This window comes from Anguilla anguilla, chromosome 15, assembly GCF_013347855.1.
Source record: "Anguilla anguilla isolate fAngAng1 chromosome 15, fAngAng1.pri, whole genome shotgun sequence".
NCBI classification, from domain to species: domain Eukaryota; kingdom Metazoa; phylum Chordata; class Actinopteri; order Anguilliformes; family Anguillidae; genus Anguilla; species Anguilla anguilla.
Genome location: NC_049215.1, coordinates 3379724 through 3403718, shown reverse-complemented (window position 1 = coordinate 3403718; position 23995 = coordinate 3379724). Strand labels below are relative to the sequence as shown.

General features: G+C 41.6%; 2 protein-coding genes across 3 annotated transcripts in view; one reads left to right on the top strand and one right to left on the bottom strand.

The window, feature by feature from the left end:
- LOC118214274 (potassium voltage-gated channel subfamily H member 7-like) overlaps positions 1 to 9805 on the top strand; it is a 58352-nt gene extending 48547 nt beyond the window's left edge. For both annotated transcript variants that reach the window (XM_035394122.1, XM_035394121.1), the window contains 6 exons: positions 826 to 1031; positions 1629 to 1710; positions 2267 to 2473; positions 4423 to 4579; positions 8437 to 8620; positions 9282 to 9805. In XM_035394122.1, coding sequence (XP_035250013.1) covers positions 826 to 1031; positions 1629 to 1710; positions 2267 to 2473; positions 4423 to 4579; positions 8437 to 8620; positions 9282 to 9557 — 1112 coding nt within the window. In that variant the 3' untranslated portion in view covers positions 9558 to 9805. The remainder of the gene's footprint in view (positions 1 to 825; positions 1032 to 1628; positions 1711 to 2266; positions 2474 to 4422; positions 4580 to 8436; positions 8621 to 9281) is intronic.
- A 2580-nt stretch (positions 9806 to 12385) lies between these two features.
- zgc:92027 (uncharacterized protein LOC449543 homolog) lies at positions 12386 to 19063 on the bottom strand. The gene is made up of 8 exons (XM_035394123.1): positions 18828 to 19063; positions 17435 to 17599; positions 16321 to 16390; positions 15669 to 15712; positions 14309 to 14456; positions 13630 to 13743; positions 13384 to 13442; positions 12386 to 13251 (listed from the first exon to the last, which is right to left on the bottom strand). The coding sequence occupies exons 1-8, from the start codon at positions 18849 to 18851 to the stop codon at positions 13225 to 13227; spliced, it is 651 nt and encodes a 216-aa protein (XP_035250014.1). The 5' UTR covers positions 18852 to 19063; the 3' UTR covers positions 12386 to 13224.
- Positions 19064 to 23995: the final 4932 nt, after the last annotated feature.

Sequence of the window (23995 nt, the reverse complement as noted above, 5' to 3'; positions counted from 1 at the left end):
AAGTGCATGCCAGGTGTTAACAGACAGCGCTGGTCTCAGGCATTTTTCCACCACTCACTTTGTTCAGCTCCGTGGAAAAGCTGATTCCGAAGGAGAGAAACGGGGGAGGGGGGGGGGGGGGGGCAGGTTTCACTAGTGAGATTACAGGTTCCATGCTTCTTTAAAAAATATATGATGGACAACCTACTGATAAAAATAGGAAAGCCAAATGACTGATTAAAGGTTTATGATTGAAATGGTTTTTCTTCTTTTTTTTTTTTTGTCTGATTAGTTATAGCTATACTTATATAGCTATACTATAGGGTCAGCTATACTTTAGACCGAGAGCGATCAGTGGATTGTTTACACTTTATGATTCACAAAGATAAATGCTTCTAACAACCTAAGCAAAGGTGTTACTCTGTAACTATTTATGTTCCTGGTGAAAATTGCCCTCCGTCTTATTTAAGAAAGACTTCTATCACCCCTAACTGACCAAGCACAAACAGGAGCCCTGCTAGATTTGTGTTTTTGTGGTTTGTTGTGTTTAATACTTTCTCTGGTTCTCAGTGTGGAGACGCTGAAGACTAGCAGACCTGTAATATAAACAGAGAGAACTAAAACAAAACGTTTCTTTGTATGCTCACGGGGAGAAACGGTGCGAATAATGCTCGCCGACAACCGTACCGCTGTTGATAACGTGGAGAGGAAAAATATTAGCTTCCCGTTATAAATTATCCTCACAGGAAGCGGTGGTGATAAAGCTCTTAAGGAAAAGCACATCAGCGGTGACGGCTCCCACTGAGAGAACCGCACTGTTCCTAGCTGCCCTTTTTTCTCTTCCAGGGAAGAACGACATCTTCGGAGAAATGATCCACCTCTACGCGAAGCCGGGGAAGTCGAAAGCCGACGTCAGAGCGCTGAGCTACTGCGACCTGCACACCATCCAGAGGGAGGAGCTCCTGGAAGTGCTGGACATGTACCCCGAGTTCGCCGACTACTTCCTCACCAACCTGGAGCTGACTTTCAACCTGAGGGACGAGGAAGCAAAGGTGCGATTTGGGCACGTCTGATAGGGACGAGGGGCTCTTATCCCAGATTAACGGCTTCAGGTTTGTGATGCTGTGGGTCAGTGAGTCATTCCGAAAAACAACAAACAAATGATGAAACAATTGCACATTCTCAAAACAAAAGATGTGCAGTCTAAATGCCTCAGCCAACAAACTATACTTTAACATGGACTGTAGTGACTAACTGTATTTAGATGATTCCCTTCCATGTATTTCCTATGTGCATGTTTGGCCATCTGTCAGCTCATAGAATGTGCAGCATGCAGTAGACGGGCAATAATCCAGCGCATTTGCTATAGATGTACTGCCCTGCCCTGGACGCTGTAATCCTGAAATGCAGATACTATTATTATGCGGTATTTAATCTAAACAACACTGACATGGTAGGAATCAGACCGGTCTGGGCACGCTCAGTCTGCCGCGTCTGCTGGGGGCGAAATTAAAGTGGAATTGTGCGGATTAAAAGAATGACCACGACCGGGATTTATCGAAACGCATAACTGAGCAGTGACTTCATCTTAAAATGTCTTCTCTGTTTGCCAGGCTTGTAATGATCCTCTGTTTCATTTGCCCGTGCAGGCGAACTATTCCCAAAGCAGTGATTCGGATGAGGAAGACAAAAGCAGAAGAAAGTTTTCTCTCAAACGGAAATCATGCAATGGTAGGGTAAAATGCATGCAGTACCTTTTTTGTCCATGTATGACTGGGCAGCATATTGACTTGGTATTAAACGAGTGTGATGCCACTGGTTCTGTTAAACATGACCAATAAACATGACAAATAAAAGTTACACTACATAAAGGGGGGCTTTGAAATGATGTATGTTGAATTAAATAGAATATTCCTGTGGATAACTCCGATCTCCTATTTGATATTGAAGTAGCTCGAGCTCTCACAATATATATTTACTCCTGCTATATTTTGGCACATAAATTGAAGTGTGTGGGCAGCACACATGCTTTTAGACTTGTAAACACGAGCAATAAAGCTTGCGGATTCACAAATCTACCAGAACTATTGAAAATAATTTGAAAGACGCATTATGGGAAACTCACTCAATATCATAGAAGCCAAAGGACAGCTTTTGATTTATTTTTAACTTGGACCTTGAAGGACAGAAAGTAGACTGATAGGTCGAGCGTATTAACTTCAGCGCTGGTGCTCTCCGTGACTGTGAATGGAGTGTTCCGCCAAATCAGCTGATTACCGTTCCACAGGGAGAAGCAACAAGGGCACAGAGAGCGACGCGGAGAAAGACAAGAGAGAGGCAGGAGACGACAAGCGCTCGCTGGAGGAGGAGGGGCTCCTGAGCTCGGAGATACTGGGGTACCCCTCAGAGCAGGGCCCCCATCTGGGGCCGGACTTCGACGGTCCCCTGGACGTCCACACCCGGAGCAGCCTGGGGAGGATCCCGTCCCCCCGGGGTAATCCCTCCGTTTTTAACATTACATTACATTACAGGCATTTAGCAGACGCTCTTATCCAGAGCGACTCACACAACTTTTACATAGCATTTTACACTGTATCCATTTATACAGCAGGATATATACTGAAGCAGTGCAGGTTAAGTACCTTGCTCAAGGGTGCGACGGCAGTGTCCTACCCGGGAATCGAACCTACGACCTTTCGGTTACAAGCCCAGTTCCTTACCCACTGTGCTACACTCCGTCCTTACACTAACACTCGAACGGGCTCTCCCAAATCACGCATGATTGTGACTGTGCCGTATGAGAATCTTCATGAGGTTCAGACCCACAGCTACAGGGACTATGGCACTTCATAGGGGTTCCCAGTGGGATTAGAGATCATAGTGGAGAATGAGTGCCTCTCACTCACCCGTTCACACACACACACACACACACACACACACACACACACTCACACAACAGCGGTAAAAGGCTGCCATGCAAGGCACCAACCTGCTCGTCAGGAGCAATTGAGGTCAGGTGACTTCCTCAAGGGCACTTGGACATGCCCGGAAGGCCAGGGATCAAATCGCCTCTTACTCTCTGGTGATGTCAGACTTCTTTAAATAATTTACAATTTTTGAATTTTATGGCTTGTAATTGAGTCTAGACGTTTAATACTGTTGGCAGGGCAACACCAGACTGCTTTAGGAAACCATTTCTAAACAATGAAACTGATTTATTTGTGGCTTTCAGAGTTTCACTCTTACATAAATTTAACTGTGTGATGCACAACTGATCTGAATAACCAAAACCTGCATGCTACCAGTACCACATCTGCTTCGGTCCCAGATGTAGATAATGCAGTCATGGCACATTCTAGGGAGCAGCGGGTAGGTGGCAGAAATAACTGTTTATTTATTTTTAAAAGCCTTGTAATTATGGCAGCCTGAGGACAGTACCTTACATTCCACACAAGTCTGCAAATCTTCATTTAGCTAACTTAATTTATACGCAAATATTTTACATCAACAGTAACCTTTCACGTACAGTAGTTATCTGTGGAGTTATTATTAAGCGTGTAGGTACTTCAGTTACAGCACAGCTATTGGAACTTCGCAGAACATGTTGCGCCGCAATTATTGTTTTTGTAAAAATGAGTAGCCTAAGCCTACTGTGTAATGGAAGATAATTATTTTAAATTCACCATTTTGAGGGTCATGCCTTTGCAAAAATATGGAAATAGGAAACGAATGGTACAATGGAATGGTTCAATTTGGCTGTACAGTATTGCGGGAACATAATGGGGTAATCTGATTACATTTGATTACACAAAGACTCCATTGTTCAATTCATTGCTGAACCCATCGGCGTGCAGTAAACATAACTGTGACAGTGAGTTGTTTTGTCCTGCATGATTTTAATTGCAATAACGTTCACAGCAGGACATTTTTTTTTCCACGTTTCCGCACCATTATAGTCATTACGCAGCTCCAGCTATATTACGGTAAAGCAATCTGTAAAAAGGAACAGCTCATTTCTATCCATCAAAATACATTGAAGACATTAAGGTCTATGCAGCACTTAGACATACACTGCCTGTCACGTCGCTGGTTTAAGCTATGGTTAGGATTAATTAGCAAACATTATAGAGCCATAAATTCAGACATCAAGACCCGAATAACAATAGATCATTGAGATTAGGGGGGCTTTACGGGGGTCTGCCAGAGATAACCTGCGTGGTCTGGCCATTCGGGGAGGGCCTGGGTGTACCGAGATAACCAGCCTTTGCAACGACGGCCGCTAGCAACAAACAAACGGACGAATTGCCAACAACGGGAGAGCGCGGAAGAAGAAGCGCCAGCGATGACTAACCGCGCTCTATTTCTGTTCTTTGTGTTTCGAACGAATTCGAGGAACTGAGCCGTGCGTGAAGAGACGCGTTCTCGCGTGTTTTGTTCCGGCAGACATCTGCGGCGAGGAGTGGGCCGGCGAGAAGCCCAGGAGGTCCCGGGACGAGTCGGCGCAGTCGCAGATCCTGAAAGTCGCGGACGACACCGAAAGCGAAATCACGTACGGGGAGGTGGAGAACCGCCTGGACCTTCTGCAGGAGCACCTGAACAGGTGAAAACCCACCGTTTCCCCAAGACCACACCCCCCGCTCTGACTGCAGGAACCGAGAGCTTTTCAGCGCATGGCCTCAAACACAGTAAAGAGACCAATGGAAGCGGATAGAGATTTAAACTCAAATCATGGTTTCATCTCAGATTATCCATATTTTCGGCTGTCCACATTTCCTCATAATAAGAGTATAGCCGAGCCTACTTCTTGATATTGCATTGCCAAAATATATTTTAGCAACCAATACAAAATGGACAAGCTGACCTCAATGCGAAAGTTGAATCTGGACAAAAAAAGAAACATCCATTAATATTAAGATCTCATGAACATGCAAACAGCTATAGGTTTTAGCATACGCTAAACTGCCCATTTTCAGCTCTAGGTAGGCTGGGTTTTGAGAGTTCAGGCAAGGAGTCTCTTGAGCTATAATATACTGTGAAGGCTTGAAACAGCCCTGTTGCAGCCTCTGCGTGTTACTCAGCAAACGTGTGTCGCCACAGCAGAAGTAGCCCTAGTTCCTTTTCTCTTTGCTTAATGTGATACCGGTCTGTTCTGGCTCGCTGATTAGGGAGCTGGACAGAGAGCAGGTGGTATTGTTATGAGAAATAATCGCAGCAACAACAACAAAAAAAACCTTCTCGTGTAAGCAGAGACTCATCGTTCCATCTCTCACTCAGACATTTCTCACTGCCCTCTGTCTGACCTCCTTATTTATGTCTTCTGGAAGAGACCGCAGGCTACCTCCCGTCCTTCCACTCGCTTCTGTCTCCCTCCCATTTATCTTCATTTGAGGAGTAATGGCCAAAAATAGAAAAGCATCACAGAAATAAATGTTGTTTGTGTCTGAGCGTTTTTGGTACTTTGGTACTGATATTTATGCTACTGTTTGTGTCTGAGCGTCTATGGTGCTTTGGTACTGATATTTATGCTGCTGTTTGTGTCTGAGAGTTTTTGGTACTTTGGTACTGATATTTATGCTACTGTTTGTGTCTGAGCGTCTATGGTACTTTGGTACTGATATTTATGCTGCTGTTTGTGTCTGAGCATCTTTGGTACTTTGGTACTGATATTTATGCTGCTGTTTGTGTCTGAGCGTCTATGGTACTTTGGTACTGATATTTATGCTACTGTTTGTGTCTGAGCATCTTTGGTACTTTGGTACTGATATTTATGCTACTGTTTGTGTCTGAGCATCTTTGGTACTTTGGTACTGATATTTATGCTACTGTTTGTGTCTGAGCGTCTATGGTACTTTGATACTGATATTTATGCTACTGTTTGTGTCTGAGCATCTTTGGTACTTTGGTACTGATATTTATGCTACTGTTTGTGTCTGAGCATCTTTGGTACTTTGGTACTGATATTTATGCTGCTGTTTGTGTCTGAGCATCTTTGGTACTTTGGTACTGATATTTATGCTGCTGTTTGTGTCTGAGCGTCTTTGGTACTTTGGTACTGATATTTATGCTGCTGTTTGTGTCTGAGAGTTTTTGGTACTTTGGTACTGATATTTATGCTACTGTTTGTGTCTGAGCATCTTTGGTACTTTGGTACCCATATTTATGCTACTGTTTGTGTCTAAGAGTTTTTGGTACTTTGGTACTGATATTTATGCTACTGTTTGTGTCTGAGCGTCTTTGGTACTTTGGTACTGATATTTATGCTACTGTTTGTGTCTAAGAGTTTTTGGTACTTTGGTACTGATATTTATGCTACTGTTTGTGTCTGAGCGTCTTTGGTACTTTGGTACTGATATTTATGCTACTGTTTGTGTCTTGAGCGTCTATGGTACTTTGGTACTGATATTTATGCTACTGTTTGTGTCTGAGCGTCTATGGTACTTTGGTACTGATATCTATGCTACTGTTTGTGTCTGAGCGTCTATGGTACTTTGGTACTGATATCTATGCTACTGTTTGTGTCTGAGCGTCTATGGTACTTTGGTACTGATATTTATGCTACTGTTTGTGTCTGAGCGTCTATGGTACTTTGGTACTGATATTTATGCTACTGTTTGTGTCTGAGCGTCTATGGTACTTTGGTACTGATATTTATGCTACTGTTTGTGTCTGAGCATCTTTGGTACTTTGGTACTGATATTTATGCTACTGTTTGTGTCTGAGCATCGTTGGTACTTTGGTACTGATATTTATGCTACTGTTTGTGTCTGAGAGTTTTTGGTACTTTGGTACTGATATTTATGCTACTGTTTGTGTCTGAGCATCTTTGGCACTTTGCTACTGATATTTATGCTACTGTTTGTGTCTGACAGTTTTTGGTACTTTGGTACTGATATTTATGCTACTGTTTGTGTCTGAGCGTCTTTGGTAGTCTAATTCGGTGCTGAATTTTACACTGCTTGTGACATCCTGTCTGCCGAAACAGGAAGCTCGAAAATCACTGTGACCAAAATGGCCATATTGCATCTCAGCTTAGGGAAAATAGTGTTCTCCTTATTTTGTATTTTGTACTCAGTAATACACTACTGCATCAGAACTAAACTCAAGGCTAGGCTTTATACAGTGTTAGATACTATCTAGTCTGTAGGTAATCAAAGCACTATTTTAGTCAGGAAAATGGCGAGCATTGTTTGGCTGAATGGCCTGTTCTTGTCATTATGTTATGTTATGTTATGATGACTTGGTATTTGTCATCCTATTTGCATAAGCACAGACGAGGCACCTGCTTCATGTTGCATAATTTCTTCAGTATCCACAAATGTTCTCACAATGGGCCTCATTCACAAAACATGTACGATCACGTTTGATCGTAAACTGTTTGTAAGAACATTTCCAAGAACATTTTGGCATTGATCTTTTTTTTCCATTATCTGTATTTGCTCATGGCTGTTTCCTTTGGCTATTCACATTGTGCAATAAATTTACACACAGTTAGCATTCATCATCTCATACACCTGGGATATCCACAAAAACTGCATGTCTGCAGTTTTTAAGAACAAAAGTAAGAATAATTTAAGAAAAGTTTTGTGAATGAGGCCCATTTGGATATGAATGACAACTACAGCAGTAAATAATTGAAGAGATAAGGTGTAATGTAAAAAGCCCACTACAGTACCTAAACAGAACTGAACATGCTCTGGAGACAAATCCACAATTTTTCTAGCTGTTTGTAAGCAGACATGGCAAAGAAAAAGGGAAAAGCTGAGATTTTTTTTTTCTTTTTTTTTGCACGAACTAGTGAGGGAACCAAGCAGAATCATTAGAGCACATACTCCCCCTGGTGTATATAAAATGAACTGCATAAATGAGCATCTACTGATTCGCATTACTTTATTATAAGGGTATTCTACAGTTCCTAATTTTGCTCATTTTAAAAATCGATGCTAAAAAAAGACTGACGCAAACATTGAAGCAAACCTCACAAAAGTTTTCTTTCAATAAATATTTCATTCATAACTGTATCCCATTTTTTAGCTGCGAACGCAGCTCTATAGCTCTGTCTGTCGGTCGGTTGGTTGGTCAATTGGTCTACAAAAGTGCCCCACCCCGTAGCGGCCACAGTTTTTGCCCCAGGAGGCTGAAATTTGGCATGGAGGTTGGCTATGACTGAAGGTAAAGCCGAGTAACTTTCAGGCCGATTGACCAAGAGGGGGCGTGGCGATGGGCACAGCCTATCACAAAAAGGCGCATAACTCCCGAATGGATTTTCAGATTTGCACAAGATTTTGTGGAAAGGTTGGTCATGAGCCAAAGAAGAGGCCACATGTTTGTGTGAGGGTGTGAGGGTGTGTGTGTGGATGCATGCGCGCGTGCGGTCGCAGCTGTCGCGGATTCGCGCTTGTGCTTTTTTTTTAAGTTGCCAGTGCCCAGGGTAACTCGATCAACGTCTCCCTATTCCAGGCTGGAGTCGCAGATGACCTCCGACATACAGACCATCCTGCAGCTGCTGCACAGGCAGTCGGCCCACGGCCCCCCCACCTACAGCATGGTGACGGCCAGTCCGGAGTACCGGGGGCCCACCGCCTGCCCCGCCGCCGCCTCCGCCGTCGGGACCGGGCTGAGCTGCAGCTCCGGGTCAGCGCAGGTATCGCACGCACTCTGGGGCTCGCACTGCGTCACGACCCATTCATTAGCAACGACGGTCGCTAATGCGCGCCAATCAGATGAACAGCTCGGCCGGGTGCTAATCCGCTAATCCTGTTTAGCCACCGGTTTAAAAATACTCCTTAATTTACACCAGTTTTCATTCATTTAAAAAAACAAAAAAAAAACATGCGTTTAGGATTTTAGATGTTGCTCCAACCTGAAATTCCAAGTGACGCAAACCAGTATCTGATATCTAACATGCCTTATTCTGTTTACTCACAATCCTATACAGATCTAAAGTACAATATTCATATTAGCATTGTTTCGCCGTATGATTTTCGTGAATATACAGTGTATTGAATAATGTGGCATATTCACCTTTAGAAATTTTGGACACTAACAGGAAAAGTACATTACCTATAATTTATTCATAACTCAAGTTTACACATTAGTAGCGTAACTAATGAGCTTTGAAAAGGAGCCCAATTCTGGGGTTTGTAGAGATTGGCTTGTATTGATATTTACTGTGGAACAACCCCATAAGCTTTATTTATGTTCAGATATGCTGCCGCTCTACACCACTGACACCTTGACCTACAGACAGAAAATATCCATTTTGTGTGTGTGTGTGTGTCTGTGTTTGTGTGCGCATTCGACAGAGTTCTGAATTCCTCGACCTACGGAATCCCCACCAGAAACCCAAAGAGCTTCTGTCGGGTACGGGAGTGGACTCCGAGGAGCACGTAGCAGTTCTTCTGGGAGACGCGGAAGCCCTCCACGGACAGAACCGGGACCAAGCCGCTCTTCCGCGGCAGCAACGGCCAAAATCCCTCCTGCTTCCCGGCCAGAACCATTCCGCCCCGCGTTCCCCGGGCGACGCGGGAACGCCGGCCCTGCGGAGGCCCGTCTCCGATCCCGCTCTTCCGTGGGAGTAGACCGCGCCTGCGGCTGCCCGCCCCCCCCCCCCCCCAAGATCAGCTGCACCGCACACCCTCTGAAGCCTGACTCAGGGTCTAGAAGGATTACTGTATGTACGCCTGCCATATGCAAGGAATACTGTAGATTATTTTCCTATCTTTTGAATGGCGTATGTAAAACATGCACAGTGCCCCTCCATAATGTTTGGGAGATACTTTTTTTTTTTCTTCTTGATTTGGCTCTGTACTCCACGATTTTAGATTCGCAATCAAACAATTCACACGGGGTAAAGGTGCAGATTCTCAGCTTTTATTAAAAGGGTATTTTTTTTTATAATGTGTCCAAACATTATGGTGACCTGAAATGGGGGGCTATGTCTAAAAAGTGCTGTAATTTCTAAATGGAGAAACTAACAAGTATTTTAAGTATCCTGTGAAGCTGAGAATCTGAACTTCAGCGACATGCGAACTGTTTGATTGCAAATCTAAAATTTGTGGAGTACAGAGCCAAATCGAGAAAGAATGTCCCAAAACACGACGGAGGGCACGGTGTACCCAATGACTGTGTAAATGGAGCAGGTTTAACACTGCCCTCAACACAAGGCACCTTACATGCTTGTTTCAGAAGAGAAGTGCATGTTGGGGTGGGTTTTCTCCTGCATGTTGAAACAGCTCACCCCACTGGTTACCAGTCCTGCTGTGGGCATGTTTGTAAAATCACTTCTACAGGACAAAGCTTACTTGAACCAAAATTTTTTTTTTTTTGTTTTGCCATAGGCACATTAGTATATTCTCATATATTCTCAAATATGCTAGTGTTTTCTGTAACCTTATATTTGGAAAAATAAAAAAATCTATATTTATCGGGTAATATAAATGTAAATGTGTACAACGGCACCATATTTATCCTAGTAATAAACTCCACAGACAGATGCAATACTGTGCCTAAAACCAGACAAATATTTCAGATAATCAATTTCACAAACAATTTTAAAATGATCACAAACACACATATATAATAATGTATACTGTATACATTCCATACAGAGTAAATAACCATCGCCAGGTCAATTAAGTATATAGTGGATCTTAATGAGAAAGTTATTTGAAAACGTATCATCCAAAGCCATTATAATTGTTTTTTAACAAGGGAACAGATTTATACGGTAAGATTAGGCAACATCATTTGAAACCACAGCACAAGCGTCATATTAATGCTGGGGCTACAACAGTAAAGTCAAAGTTTATTAGTGGAGACTAACCTTGGGGTAAACTTTCCTCAAGCACTGATTTAGATTTCTTGTCTCTTTAAGTGTCTTTTGGAATTCCAGATGCGTTTTACCTTACAAAGCCAACTTCGCATAATTTTTTTTTTTTTTAAACCTAGAGGTAAACTACGGAAGAGGATTAGGGTCACGTGAAAAATTTCAGAATCTCAGAATCTCAGAATTCTGACTTTAAAGTCAGAATTCCAAAAGAAATTGCACGTGGCCCTAATCCTCTTCCATAGTAAACACATTTACTGTAAAAAAAAATAAATAAAAAAAATTAAGAAAAACCTTTTTACATATTATTTTTGGACATTATATTTGTAATGTTATTTATTTAATAAAACTGCTGCTTCTGGCAACTCATTGTTAGAACGATCTTCTGAAACCTAAGTGGCATTTTCTTTCCATCACTAACTAGAATTTTTATTTATTTTTTTCATGGTGTTGTGCGAAACATCATATGCCTCGCCTTTTCCAATGTCATTTATTTTTACTACAACTATAACTGGTACACATTAGGATGATTTAATCAACATGTACTGTAAGATTTATATTTGAAAAACTAAAGCTAATCCTTTTCTCCCAACAGGCTACAAGAGGGTGGGTATTAAAATGAAAACAGACATGCTAGATCTCGAATGTTGTACGGCAACATAGTTTGCTGGCAACTGCGCATGAATTTGTCCTTGAGTTTTACTCCTTCACCTTGTGTAAAAGGACGGAAGGGCCATCAAAATGCCAGCGTTCCCAAAAGAGATGGTGGCTACATACTGCGACCATGAACACAAGTTTATAAAAACCAGTTGTAATTCATATCTTACATTTGGAATTTAAGGGCAATTCTAAAATACATTTCTATAGATGAACTATATGTGTTTGGTTTAAACATTCCCTGAAATGAGATGTTTTATGAATGGCATGTACGCACAACAAAATGTTTGGAATAGGCTCTACAGTGAGTTGGCAAAATACATTCACATTTTCATGTTAATTTTCATCATGACTTCAAAGTTTAGAAAAAAGTTAATTAAAAAAAAAAAAAATACTGCCTGAACTGCCCAGAGATGTACAGTCAGGTGTAAAGATGTACAGATGTACGTATCACTTGAAGTATTCAGAAAGATCCTCTTAAATTTTAGAGACTTCCACATTAGCTGGATTCCGGTATTTGCACTTTTACTGCACCGGTTAAGCTATAATAGTGTTTTTAATAAGCTTTGACAGTGAATATATTCCACGAGCTTGATTAAACTTAGCTGTTGAAGGTCCGGAGAGATCTCCACAGGACTGTTTCTCACACAATTAATAGACTTGCAAACTTTTGCACATGGATTTCAAACTTGTACTGTGGAAATCTGTACATTTTAAATCGAATGCGTGTCTGAAGTATTTCTATGCATTTTTAAAGTTTGCCACTGCATATTTTATATAAAGCAACACTTTACAGTAGATTTGAATATTTATGTTCCATATATACATATATATAATATGTAAATAATCACGGCTGATTTAGATATGAACTTGTGTGCAACTGTATAAATAAAATGCATACCAGAAATAATCTGGAGTTCACTGTTTCTTATGAATAAAAACTTTTAATGTCCCTGAAACAGGTATAATGAAGCTCTCTATACATGGCAGTAGAACATGATGGCGTGGCGTACAGGAAGCAGTTAGCAGATTATGTAGATCAGGGCTCTCAGACTCAGATCTCTGTTGGTTTTCGTAACGTTAAGCGCTTAATTGAAGTCGCTGAATGGAGTGAATCAACAATCCATGCCGAATCAGTCTGGCTGCTGATTGGAGGAAACCACTAAAACATGCATACAGCGTGGTCTGGAGTTTGAGATCACTGATACAGAGTAATACAGAGCCCTATATCCATTGACTTCTTACATTTTCACCGTTACACAGGCAATGAAACAGAACAGCTGCGATAAATTCAAGTGTGACTGGAAAGTGGTCGAAGGAATATCTTCCAAACGTGCGAAAGTGTAAAATCTTGGGACTGCTGTCGAAAACTATCCCATTGTTCAGTCGTTAATGTTTACTCTAGCAGAGCATAAGCACAGATTACAATAACAATCCAGATATGAAAATATTAAAAAACGGATGTTGGCACCAGATATAAAAAAATAAAAATAAAAAAAATACAACAGTATCTCACTTAGCACACTTAGTAGCGATTCGCGCAAGCAGTTAAATTTAAGTGACATCCTTGCGTTGCATAGCACAATAAAAATGATTAAATGCATATTTATATGTATATCTTGTTTTTTTTATGTGATGGTTAGCAAAAGCACACGACTGTATCAAATCCTCTGGTCTAGTAGTCTTAATGCCCTTGGTGGCATCTATTTGAAAATCCTGTTCTCCGTAGGTGGCCTTGCAGAGCAGAACATCAGTGGGGTCCCTTAGACTGCCATGGTGCACATGATGAACTACACAGGGAACCAGGGGAGACAAGGACGGCGAATCGATTAGCGTTTCGGCGAGCACTTGGCAAATTAAGCATCGACGGTGACAACGAATATAAGAATGAAAGAAGAAAAAAAAAAAATTTGGACGCTTACATCATCATACTGGAAGTTTACCGCTCCTTGCTGCATGGCATCTCTCTTCCTGAAGTTCTCTGCAAAATGAGTTTTGCAGTTAAAGCGATGCCTCCCGGCCCAGTGCATTATGGGACAGGCTCCAGGAATAAGGAGGAATAGATAGTGGATGTATGGATGGATGGATGGATGGATGGATGGACAGAGAGCAATGCCTTGCGCACTGTGCGCAGGTGAAGCTTACCCACGACACCTGGGGCCCCTCACCTGTAAGCGCGCGAAGCTTCACGCAGCACGCCACGTAGTCATCGAAGAAGATCCTGCCGCCCTTGCTGTAGCGCTTCATGATGGCGTTGCCCGCGTGAGGGCTGAGCCTGTAACCTGTTTCACAAGAGGAGGCCCCAACCACAGGAAGCAACGCGTCAAGCCTTGGCTGGAAGTGCGTATTGAAAGTCATTATCGCAAAAAAAAAAAAGATTAATTTACAGGTACTGGCCGACAAGCTAAGATTAAGGGTCATGTGACAATTAGGGCTCATATACAAATGGATTTAAAATCCAGTTTTCAACAATTCATTTTTTTTTTTTTTTTTTTGAAATACTGAAGTCTGGGGGTGTCTTGTGGAGTAGCCTGTAGAGCACTGTCCACATGCTCATAGGAAACCGCGACGTTGGCGGTTCGAGTCCGACCGCGCAAACTTTGTCACACGTCTCTCCCCCTCTCTCCTTCCCCCGCTCTTCCTGTCTCTCTACACTGTCCAGTCACTCTCCAATAAAGCTGAAAAGCCCATCATTTTTTTTTTTTTCATTATTATTAAAGTCTATGCCATAGAGGGTACAATTCCCACCCCAGAAAAGCGCAAAGGCAAAAAAAAAAAAAACACTGTTTAAAAAAATAAAAAGGGAAGCCAAACCGCCAGCCTTCCGGAGCCTTCCGGAGCACTCACCCATGGAGGTGATGGCCTGTGCCAGCTCGTGGGGCTCCATCGTGCCGCTCCTGTCCTGGTCGAACATCATGAAGTTCTGCTTCCAGCCGTTCAGAGCCGTGAAAAGCTCTTTGAACTCGTTGAATCCCATCTTCCCCGTCATATCCCGCTGGGAGGGGACCAGGTTAAGGACTTCCCAATGTTCAGTGCAGTGAACGACAACCAGCTGACATCAATGAATGGCGCAATAATTGGACAGTAAACGTATTCACACAAAGCGTTAATGCAAACTACCAGTTAACCTTTACTTTCTAGTAAATACTCATATGAACTACAGTATATGGATCGTTATTGAGTAAATGACGCTAATATTAAAATCACTTTTCAATGTAAATGCATTTGTGTACTGAAGAATGAAACGACGACAGCAAAGAGAGAACATTAGTGTTTCTAAAGTGCTTTCACAACAGAAGGACGCAGCATTAGTTTCATCTCGTGGCTTTCACCGCTCAATAGAAATACCTTGATTTGTGCATTTTACAGCATAGTCTTTAAGAATGTCATGACATCGCAAAGCAGACCAATTAGAGGAGAGAATCTTTAAACAGGTTAATGATCCGATGACCCTATGCGCCAATAACGAAACAATGGGCCAGCTGAAACAACGTTAATTTCCGACAGCACTTCCGAATGATCAGTAGTAGTGTGACGGTGACATATTGTTTCTAGTGGTTTCGTACCAATTTCACTGTGCTTCCCACCATGGAAAGTCCATTACTCATCTGAGTATTAGCAGTAGGAAATATGGGCAGGCCTCCTAAGGTGCTGTGATTGGCTAAAGCACTCCAGGAAGCAGCACAGGTCAACACGGAAAAATGTTAATTCGGTGCACTAAAGGTGAAACAAGGAAGCTGCAGGGCTGAATTTAACAGGCAGCTTAAACAAATGGCAAGGTGTCCTAAGTAGCATACAAGAAAACTCCGCCCTGAATACAGGTTCTGTGCACGTAGCCTACATCCAGTGCTGTCTACAGGCGTGCATAACGCGCGTAAAGACCGAGTCTGTGGAGAATGGAGCCATTTCTGCAGGAAACCCTAAAGAGTGCCAAACTCTGTGCTGTATTACAGGTAATGGGTATGGCCCCACCAACCAGCAACTTGACAAATGGCTCATGTTTGGTGTGTGTCTTTTTTTTTCTCACTCTACCTCTACCCACAATGCACTGCACATTCTGGGATTTAGGTTTCATGAAAATTTCTAACATGAAAACACCTGGATGGGCATTTTTTGCGGCATTTACCGCTGGTACGGCTGGGAGTCGGGGTGCACTGTCAGCACATTTTGGGGTGGCTTGCTTGAGTCATTGATCTGAAAAGGATACATCCAGCATAGCGATCATGATTCTACAAGTCTCCAAACTGAACGCTGAAGGTAAAAATAAAAAAATAAAAAATAAGTAAGTAAATAAATTCACACACGTGCACAACATGGCTGGGATTAATACTTAATCCTGACTGTCTTAGAAGCTGTATCATATATTACTATATATGCCCACAGTTGTAAATCGCTGTGCGAACACATTTCATAATGCAATTAAAATATGAATTCTATGTTTCATTAACAAAAAATAAGCCTTTGTAAAAGAGCAAAAAAATCTTCAATGAGTGATGCACGAAATGTTTCCGAATGTTACTTGTGGCTACCTGGACAGAGACAATTGCCAATTTCTTGTAATCTCATAGTGTAAAAAAAACTAACCTGACACTTGTTTTACTATAATTATCTGTAAAGGTATAGGCAGTGCACAGAAATAAACACCAGGGTAAATGAGAGACAAGCACACACAACGCAGACCTCACACACAAAAAAACGCTAAACAGCCTTTGATGAGCAGACCTCAGAACCTCAAACAGAGGTGTGCGAGTTCTGGGGTCCATTTTGTAGACATTTCAGCGACCGTGTCAGCTGGTAGTTCAGGAGAATATACCCATAATGCAGGTTAATAGAAGAACAAAGACACCTTCTGCACTTACGATTATAGCTGCCACTGAAACCGCTCTGCGTCAGACACCTCTGCAGTTCCTCCGCATCGACTTCTCCATCCTGTGCGCGTAAAAACCACCAAAAACACCACGTCAGAGAACAGCTCCAATAATGGCCGTACTCGTGTACCGTAGAAAAAAAGGCACATTTTGCTGTGCTGTAGCCACAAACCAATAACATTAAATACCTGTGACGTAACATAGTTTAAAAATGTAATATAAATAAAATCCAAACAAGTATCTACACTAGCCATTAGACAGACCATTTACACTCCACCAACTTAAATTCAAATCCAAAGCATTATTCAATTTAATATGTCCACAACAAGAGAAACTGTCAACTCATTCAGTGTTCTTGTACTCGTTACGTTAAAGAGCATCAAGCTGTCTCGGCAGTTAACAGTGAACAATTGTCAGGAGTAATATTTTGCATATTTCTCTACTCTAAGCTTCATGGATTGAATAGATGCACAATTTTCCATCCCTGCAATTTTTGTTAGGTGGTTTGGGGCCAAATGCAGGTGCTCAGCTGACTTCCTAAATTTAATCAAATAAAGATCAGTACATTTTAAATGCCTTGGGTTTCCCATCCAAAAACAGAAAAGAAGTTTCCAAAGTGAAAGCAAATGCAGCATTTCGCTTTATTTATCTAGTTTTCCTTTTGGTTGTCATTCTGTGGCGTTCATAAATTGGTCGTTTCTTTCAGGTTTTTTTTTTTTTTTTCCGTTTCGGGACAAGATGGGTAATACCATAGCTTACATCACCGCAGAAGTATGTATACATGCCAGCGATCATGTTCATTCAAGTAGGCTGACCTTTTCCAGGCGATCTCATACAGGCCTACACGGCACTGTAACATGCCCTATGCCTGCCCTGTCCCTGTCACGTCTGTATAATGCTGACCTGTTGATTTATGTTCTTGTATTAAATACCACTCTTTTTAATACTGTGCTTCATGTGTCGCACTTGCTAATCTTTAAACTACCTTGTTGTTACAACCCAGGGGGTTGGTGGTCATAACAATGTACCAACATGCAACTCCCTTTTTCGTATTTTTGGACGTTAAACACCTTGATGAAAATGTGATTTCTGAACGGACACTCACCTGCCCAGCAATAGCTGTGAAGTAACCCCACATGGGGTCATTAACAGCAGGAGAAGGAGCAGCAAAAGTCCCGTGGTAGCCACCTTGTCCGGGAAACCCTCCTTGCGGGGGACCCCCCATCATTCCCCCGTGCATCTGCATTCCCTGGCCAGGCATGGCCCCATACTTGAAAATGAAAAAGACGCTGTTAATCAGGTGTGCACGACTCCGGTCCCGGAGGTACAAGTCCGAATGCCGGGTTTTTGTTCCAACCAGTTACGTTAGGTTTAGTTTTCTGACAGCTCTACAAACAATGCTGGCTCACTCCTGTACATGAGCACAGGAAAAATATGTAGGATACACTGGCAACTTCCGGCTGTAATTGGTGCTTACATAAATGTCAGATCAAGTTGTGATTGAGCCAATTAAATAATTAAGAGCAAAAGTTGTCACAAAATCCTGAAATGGGTCGGCCCTTGTTGTACACACCTGCACTATAGCCTACTCATGAGTAGGGCTGCATAATTTAGAATTCCAGTTCGTGCAACATGATTATCTTTTCTCAAATTAAATCATTGCTTCAAAAGATGCAGATTAACCACTGACGACATTATTGCCCGATTCTCATTCTTCGTTAAGTTTTTACATTTCTCCATTTACATTTCTCCATTATAATGTAGAGGTACGTCCGCTTCCCTTTGATTTTATTCCGGAAAGTTAACGTCTCAGGAAATTAGCTAATGCCTAAGGCTGTGTAGTGGGGTATATTAAACTGTTCGCAAGTGTGGCAAGTTAGCGTACTTCCTCCATTTACTGCAATATTCTACAAAAAGTGAAAACTGAATGCTGGTTCTGGGACGCTTTTCTTGTTCCCCAAATCAGGCAGCGGATTTTTAAAGACCGCATTTACCTAAATGGCCATTCAGGTCAACGAGTTTAGCTTGCTATGGTGGGGCGGGCCGGGGCGGGACGGTCGCGCAATCAAGCATTTGTTCCAGTTAAGCACGAAGTGCACGTATTACTATTATATAACATCTGCCAAGTCACGCAATGGGGTAATGCCTGGTTCTAGTAAGCTAGCTAAATTACGCTGCGATCTGACTTCCCCAGTCCGAAGTCTATAAGGTAGCCTACTCCTTATTTCTATTCGCCAAGTTATGCAACATTTGTTAACTTGGCTAGCTAATCAAATCCAGCTAGCTACGGTTTTAACGGAAAATCTCACAGCGAGCTAGGTATATCTGAACTACTGCTAAATACAACTGGTCTTAGCTGAATTAGGTAAGAAGCTAGTGCTGGCTCGCTACATTCCATCTCAATTTAGCCAGCCAAATCGAGATGGAATGTAGCGTGATTAAAATTGGTAAAAAGACGTGCTAGACTAGCTAGCTACACATAGATGAATGTTACTTACTCCTCCATATCCTGGATAAGCCATCTGTCTCGGGAAAGTTGACAATCTTGCAAATTCGCTAATTAGCTTACTGACCGCCTGTATCGTTAGCTAACGTTATCGTACGGGAAAATGCTCCGTATTTACAGGAAAACGCTACTTCCTATAAGTGTGTGCGCTTGTGCTCTACGTTATCACGGGAAGTGGTCACTTCGTCTTCTTCTTCCAGTGAGATACGAGTCAAACAAGTCCGATCACAAACAGAGGCATTGCTGCCCCCTGGCTCACGTTAAAGAAACAAAGTAAACGAAACTTCAACCCAGGCGTCATGCAATAACCCTCCTCTTTGGAGCTAAGTCACGCCCATTTGGAGCTAGGTCCCTCCCATTCAGAGAAGCTCCAGGCGCCAGAAATACATATTTGGCCTACATTGAAGCAAGAATTTATTCGGCTAGAATCACAATCATATGGTTTGATGTGAACTATGATGAATTTGTAATTTCGAATCATTTTAGGTGCCCTTGTTCCTAGAAGTGCTATAGTCTTTCACCCCCTCTCCCACCCCCAGTAGCACACACACAGAATACCTTAGCTCGCATACTCAACCCTGCCTATTCTACAGTCACTGTAAACAAAGGACTCATACATAACTTACAAATGCTGGACTAGACACAATTCTTTTCAAAAGGGTTATTTTGACAGATGCTCACGGAGTACTCACTCCTGACTTGTCATACTCTCTGACTTCCTGGACAATAAAATCCCACTGGCTACTTGGCTATCTGTTTAGCGTCAGTGTAACCCTAACTCGTTCACAAAAGTAATTTATTATAATTCCCCCTTTATTAAAATAAATTGTCTATTTACATTTTTTGATTTGCAAGAGTCCCAGCAAAGTTAATGCATGAGGAACAGGTCTAGGCAAAATTGTAATTCACCCAAAAAACCACAAGAGGGCAAACTGCTACTATATTTGACAGTTCCAGAAACAGACAGTCCTTGCTGTTTAGTTGAGCGCCTGTAAATTTACCTGTTAAACAGGAAGCACCTCTGTACCAGACTTGAAAACTTTGGTCTGATAAAATGTGGCAGCTGACATCACATGCTTCAGAGGAAGGCACATCCCTGTCTGTGCTTACCCAAACTGACACCCAGTGGAGGTTGTGGCAGTAAGTTTTCATCAGACTATATGAAAGGACATTCCAAATTGTGGAGTAAAAGGAAGGAAAGTATAAAAAAGAAAATACAATTCTTTCACCCAGCTCACATTAATTTCTCAAAACAGTAAAGATCCAAAAAAGTATACAGTACTTTTCCTCTTAATTTGGTTCATTGGGTCTGTCCCTATTGAGCTGAGTAGCACAGTAAGCAATATCGTGTCAACGTATTTACTTCAAAGTTATGTCCACATGCTTAGATGCTTTACTTGTGGTAATAGATGACTAATTGAGATACTTTGCACTGGGTTGATGGTTCCACAACCTCGTAGTGCTTGGAGTAGGGAGCTATAGGTTGCCAAAGAATTTGTGGGAATTTTCTTATGTACTATTCAATTAAATGTTCTGTTTCAGGTCATTTTTCTCTCTAAATTAGCTGCACAAAAATATAAGAAGCCTGAGACTGAGCTTGCTAGTTCATTAACAGACAGGTAGGAATAGAATAAAGGGAGATGGACAGAAGCGTCCTTAGTAATGGCACAGGTACTTACCATACATCCTGCAGGGGTGTCGTCAGGGATTTTGGGCCCTATGAAAATATTTCACATTGGGCCCCAGCAACTCATCTCACCTGAACAATAACTGCACAATTTTTAGGGCTCCTATTGGCCTTGTAATCCTCCTAAGGATGAGGTGCCCTTACCATACGGTGTCCCTGATCCTTAGCATCGGGCAATCCACTGCTTAGCAAAGATAGATACTTCGAGAATTCCTCTGAATCCCAGCTGAATCATCCAGTCAAGGGCTGATAGGATTCATGTGAAGACAAATTCCAAACCAAACAGGTGGTTTGGTGTTCACATAACGGCTATTTGAGCTCTGTAGTGTTACGGTTTTAACACTACATCTGTCCCTTGCCTTCAAATCAAAACATATCATCATAAAGGATGAAAAAGTATTGTAGTTTTAAAATGCACATAAACTCTTACCAGCTGTTGCAAGTAGATTCTCATTTAACTTAGGTATAGAAACACAGCAATGTTAACTAAAATAAAAAATGCACAGTTTAACTAGTTTCGCCCTTAGTAGCTTTTTGGTGTGTTGTTTTTTTTTTTTTTTTCTTTTCTTTTATTTTTTATTTGTCCTCAGGACTCAACAATTACAAGTTAAGGTGCTGTGGGCGGGCTTAACGGGCCTGGGCCTGCCCACTTCTGCCATTTCATTTTTCTTCCCCATGCCACCGGTGGGGATTTTGCCCAAAATCCAAAGAATCTGGACCCCCCACCACAGCGGTCCGGCCCCTCTTTCGTCATCACCTCCACCCTGCCCACTTCAGTAGCCGCCTACCACTCCCCCTTCATCGTCACCCGGCCCCGCCCATCATCTCAGCCGCCACCTCAGGATTGTCGCTTAGCTGCCTCTAATTTGATCCATGTGTGCATTGACTGACTGACCTTGTTGGTCACGAAACTACACTATGAGCCAGCCAGAGGAGGATGGGTTCCCCCCTTGAGCCTGGTTCCTTCCGAGGTTTCTTACTATCTGTTACAGGGAGTTTTTCCTTGCCACTGTTGCTTAGGCTTGCTCCTGTGGGGGTTTAGGCCAGGGTTGTCTGTGAAGTGAATTGTGACAATTGTTTGTGAAACCCGCTATATTAATACATTTTGATTTGATTTGATCTGAGATTAATTGAAAGCTTCTGGGATTCTACTGTACACATTTTAGCCTACGTGTTCATCAAGAACACTTGTAAGCAATAAAATGAAATAATCCTGCATATTATTTTCTTATTAAATAAATGCCTTTTTAGGTGGTGTAATGTTTCTTTCTCAGTGTGGCCATTTGATTCAAAACAGTGAAAAGTGCAGCAATTATTAAAACATCGCCTTTCTCACAGCCATACTTGATGATAGCCGTAACCATCTTGAGTTGTTTTCACAAAACAACTGCTTTTCAGCTTAAATGAGAAGGCCGTTGAGAAGCACTGCAGGCAGATTCGGTACCGCAGTCGTTAAGTTTGAGTGACCCTTGTGTAACACCATCTGTAAGAACTCCCCCACCTCCCACTGGCTCCGTGCAACTCATAAATTACCGGCGCTCCTCGGATTGCCAGACTTGTGCGTGGAGTCACGTCAGGAGAAATCCCTCTGTGTCAGAGTACTTAAGCAGAGCTTTTGGTGTGTCAGTGCTAATGCACATCTTGAAGTGATCATGGTCTAATAAGGCCCCGCGCACTTTTTGGAAAGTGTGTGGGATGTCGAAAAATAAGGATGTGTGAAGAAAGGAGACTTCACAGGGATCAGCTTTAACAGGAAGTGAAAATGCACAAACGGTCCGTTTCAAATTCCTTGCTCAAATGACTTGAAAGTACGATAGTACACGTTGCCAATAAATCGCCATTTTTCTATTTTGAGATTTCTTTCACAGAATCGCGTTTGTGAGAAAACACCGTCGTTCAGTTTTTGACTAATTTCATCCTCACTTATAACCTTATTAAATAGCTAACATGGAAAGCATTTTTGAAAATTAAGTAACAATGAAAAAATGAATGTGACATGCATTTAAGGGCAATTGCAAGCCCTTAAAAAGTCTCAACTTGTCTTACATTTATTTTTGTTCAAAGAAAATTGTCTAATACATCATGACAGTTGAATATCATGGTGTATTTATCTGTGGTTACAATGCATTTGTATTTGAATGGTAAAAGCCAGCAATGTGTCCTTTTCTTGGACCAAAATAAACATTTGGACAAATGTCAATGTTGTCGTTTTAGATAATTGTAAAAATGTCAAGTAGCTAAGAGTACAACTTGCCTGTGCTTACTTGTGTGTCTTAAATGTTATTCTAAGAAGCATTTAAAATGTCTAAAAAGCCTTAAATTTAACTTGCTAATGCCTGCAGACATCCTACTTTAATATGTGGGGGATCCTAACTTAAATGTAGTTCACCGCTTGAAAAAGACAAAAATACTCAACATTGTTACAATGTTGAAATCATTGGTCTATGGTTATTACTGTCCTGAAACTACAACAATGCAAGACAATGTATATTTTATTGACAAGCAGTTTTGGGTGTTTTAATTTAGTTCTTGTGCACTTCAATCTGTTGACATATCAAGAAATTGTAAGGATGGTAATGCCATCATTTTATCAGAAAAATACTAGGGAGGATGTAGTCATGATATTCTGTCAATATGCTGCAGTTGATGCTTATGATGGTGGTGGAAGTGATTATGGTGATGAGGAGGTACTGTATATTATACTAGCACATATGCTTTGGGGGACCTGCTATGGACATTGCACTAGTGAAAGTCACCCTTTTTATGTTGTATTTGTATCTAGTTCTGTATGTTTGTCGCATCATCTGTACCATAATTGTGCTTGCTTCAGCACATATTGCCTACCTAGAAATGTAACTTGAACCTGATCTCAATGGTATTCTATACAATGACAATAAAGGCTTTCTATTCTATTTGGGCTTGACATGTGTACATTTTTTATTGCTGCACTGAGTATCTTTGAAAATAAATTTTGAAGATATGAATTACAGAAGCAATGGCATTTCATTGGTAGGATAGAATTGAGATCAAAATGACAACAGCATGATATACCTTTTTTTAATACACAAAATCTAAATGTATGGTCAGGGTTTAGTAAGTAAGTGACCAATCAGCAACGTTGTGGATAGGTAAATAACGTAATAAAGAAGTTTAAACAACGTGTCAGCGACGTAAATCTATAACGTTACGGATGACTGCCTGGCGAGGTAATCACATCGTCGGGGTAAGGTTATTCTATTACATTGGCAAAAGTAAAGTTGTAAGGACGTAATTGTTACGTATCCACAACGTTGTTTTGCGACGTCGCAGTGACGGGGCGCTGGTCTTACATTTTAATGTTAATACTACGTAAATTGAAACGTAAAGCGCACGTTACAAGACCAATCGAGGACGTTAATAGTAGGCTACGTCGCCACAACCACATTTTGTTAGTAGGGTATCCAGTTATATTTCCTCTATATATTGTCTTCACT

What these genes read in the sequence shown, in the direction of transcription:
- zgc:92027 (XM_035394123.1), bottom strand. Translation starts at nt 18,851, where the DNA reads ATGGCTTATCCAGGATATGGAGGA. An exon ending in TCACAGCTATTGCTGGGCAG is followed by an intron (nt 16,391 to 17,434) that starts GTGAGTGTCCGT and finishes TTACGCGCACAG; the next exon opens with GATGGAGAAGTCGATGCGGA. An exon ending in TTTCAGTGGCAGCTATAATC is followed by an intron (nt 15,713 to 16,320) that starts GTAAGTGCAGAA and finishes TTTTACCTTCAG; the next exon opens with CGTTCAGTTTGGAGACTTGT.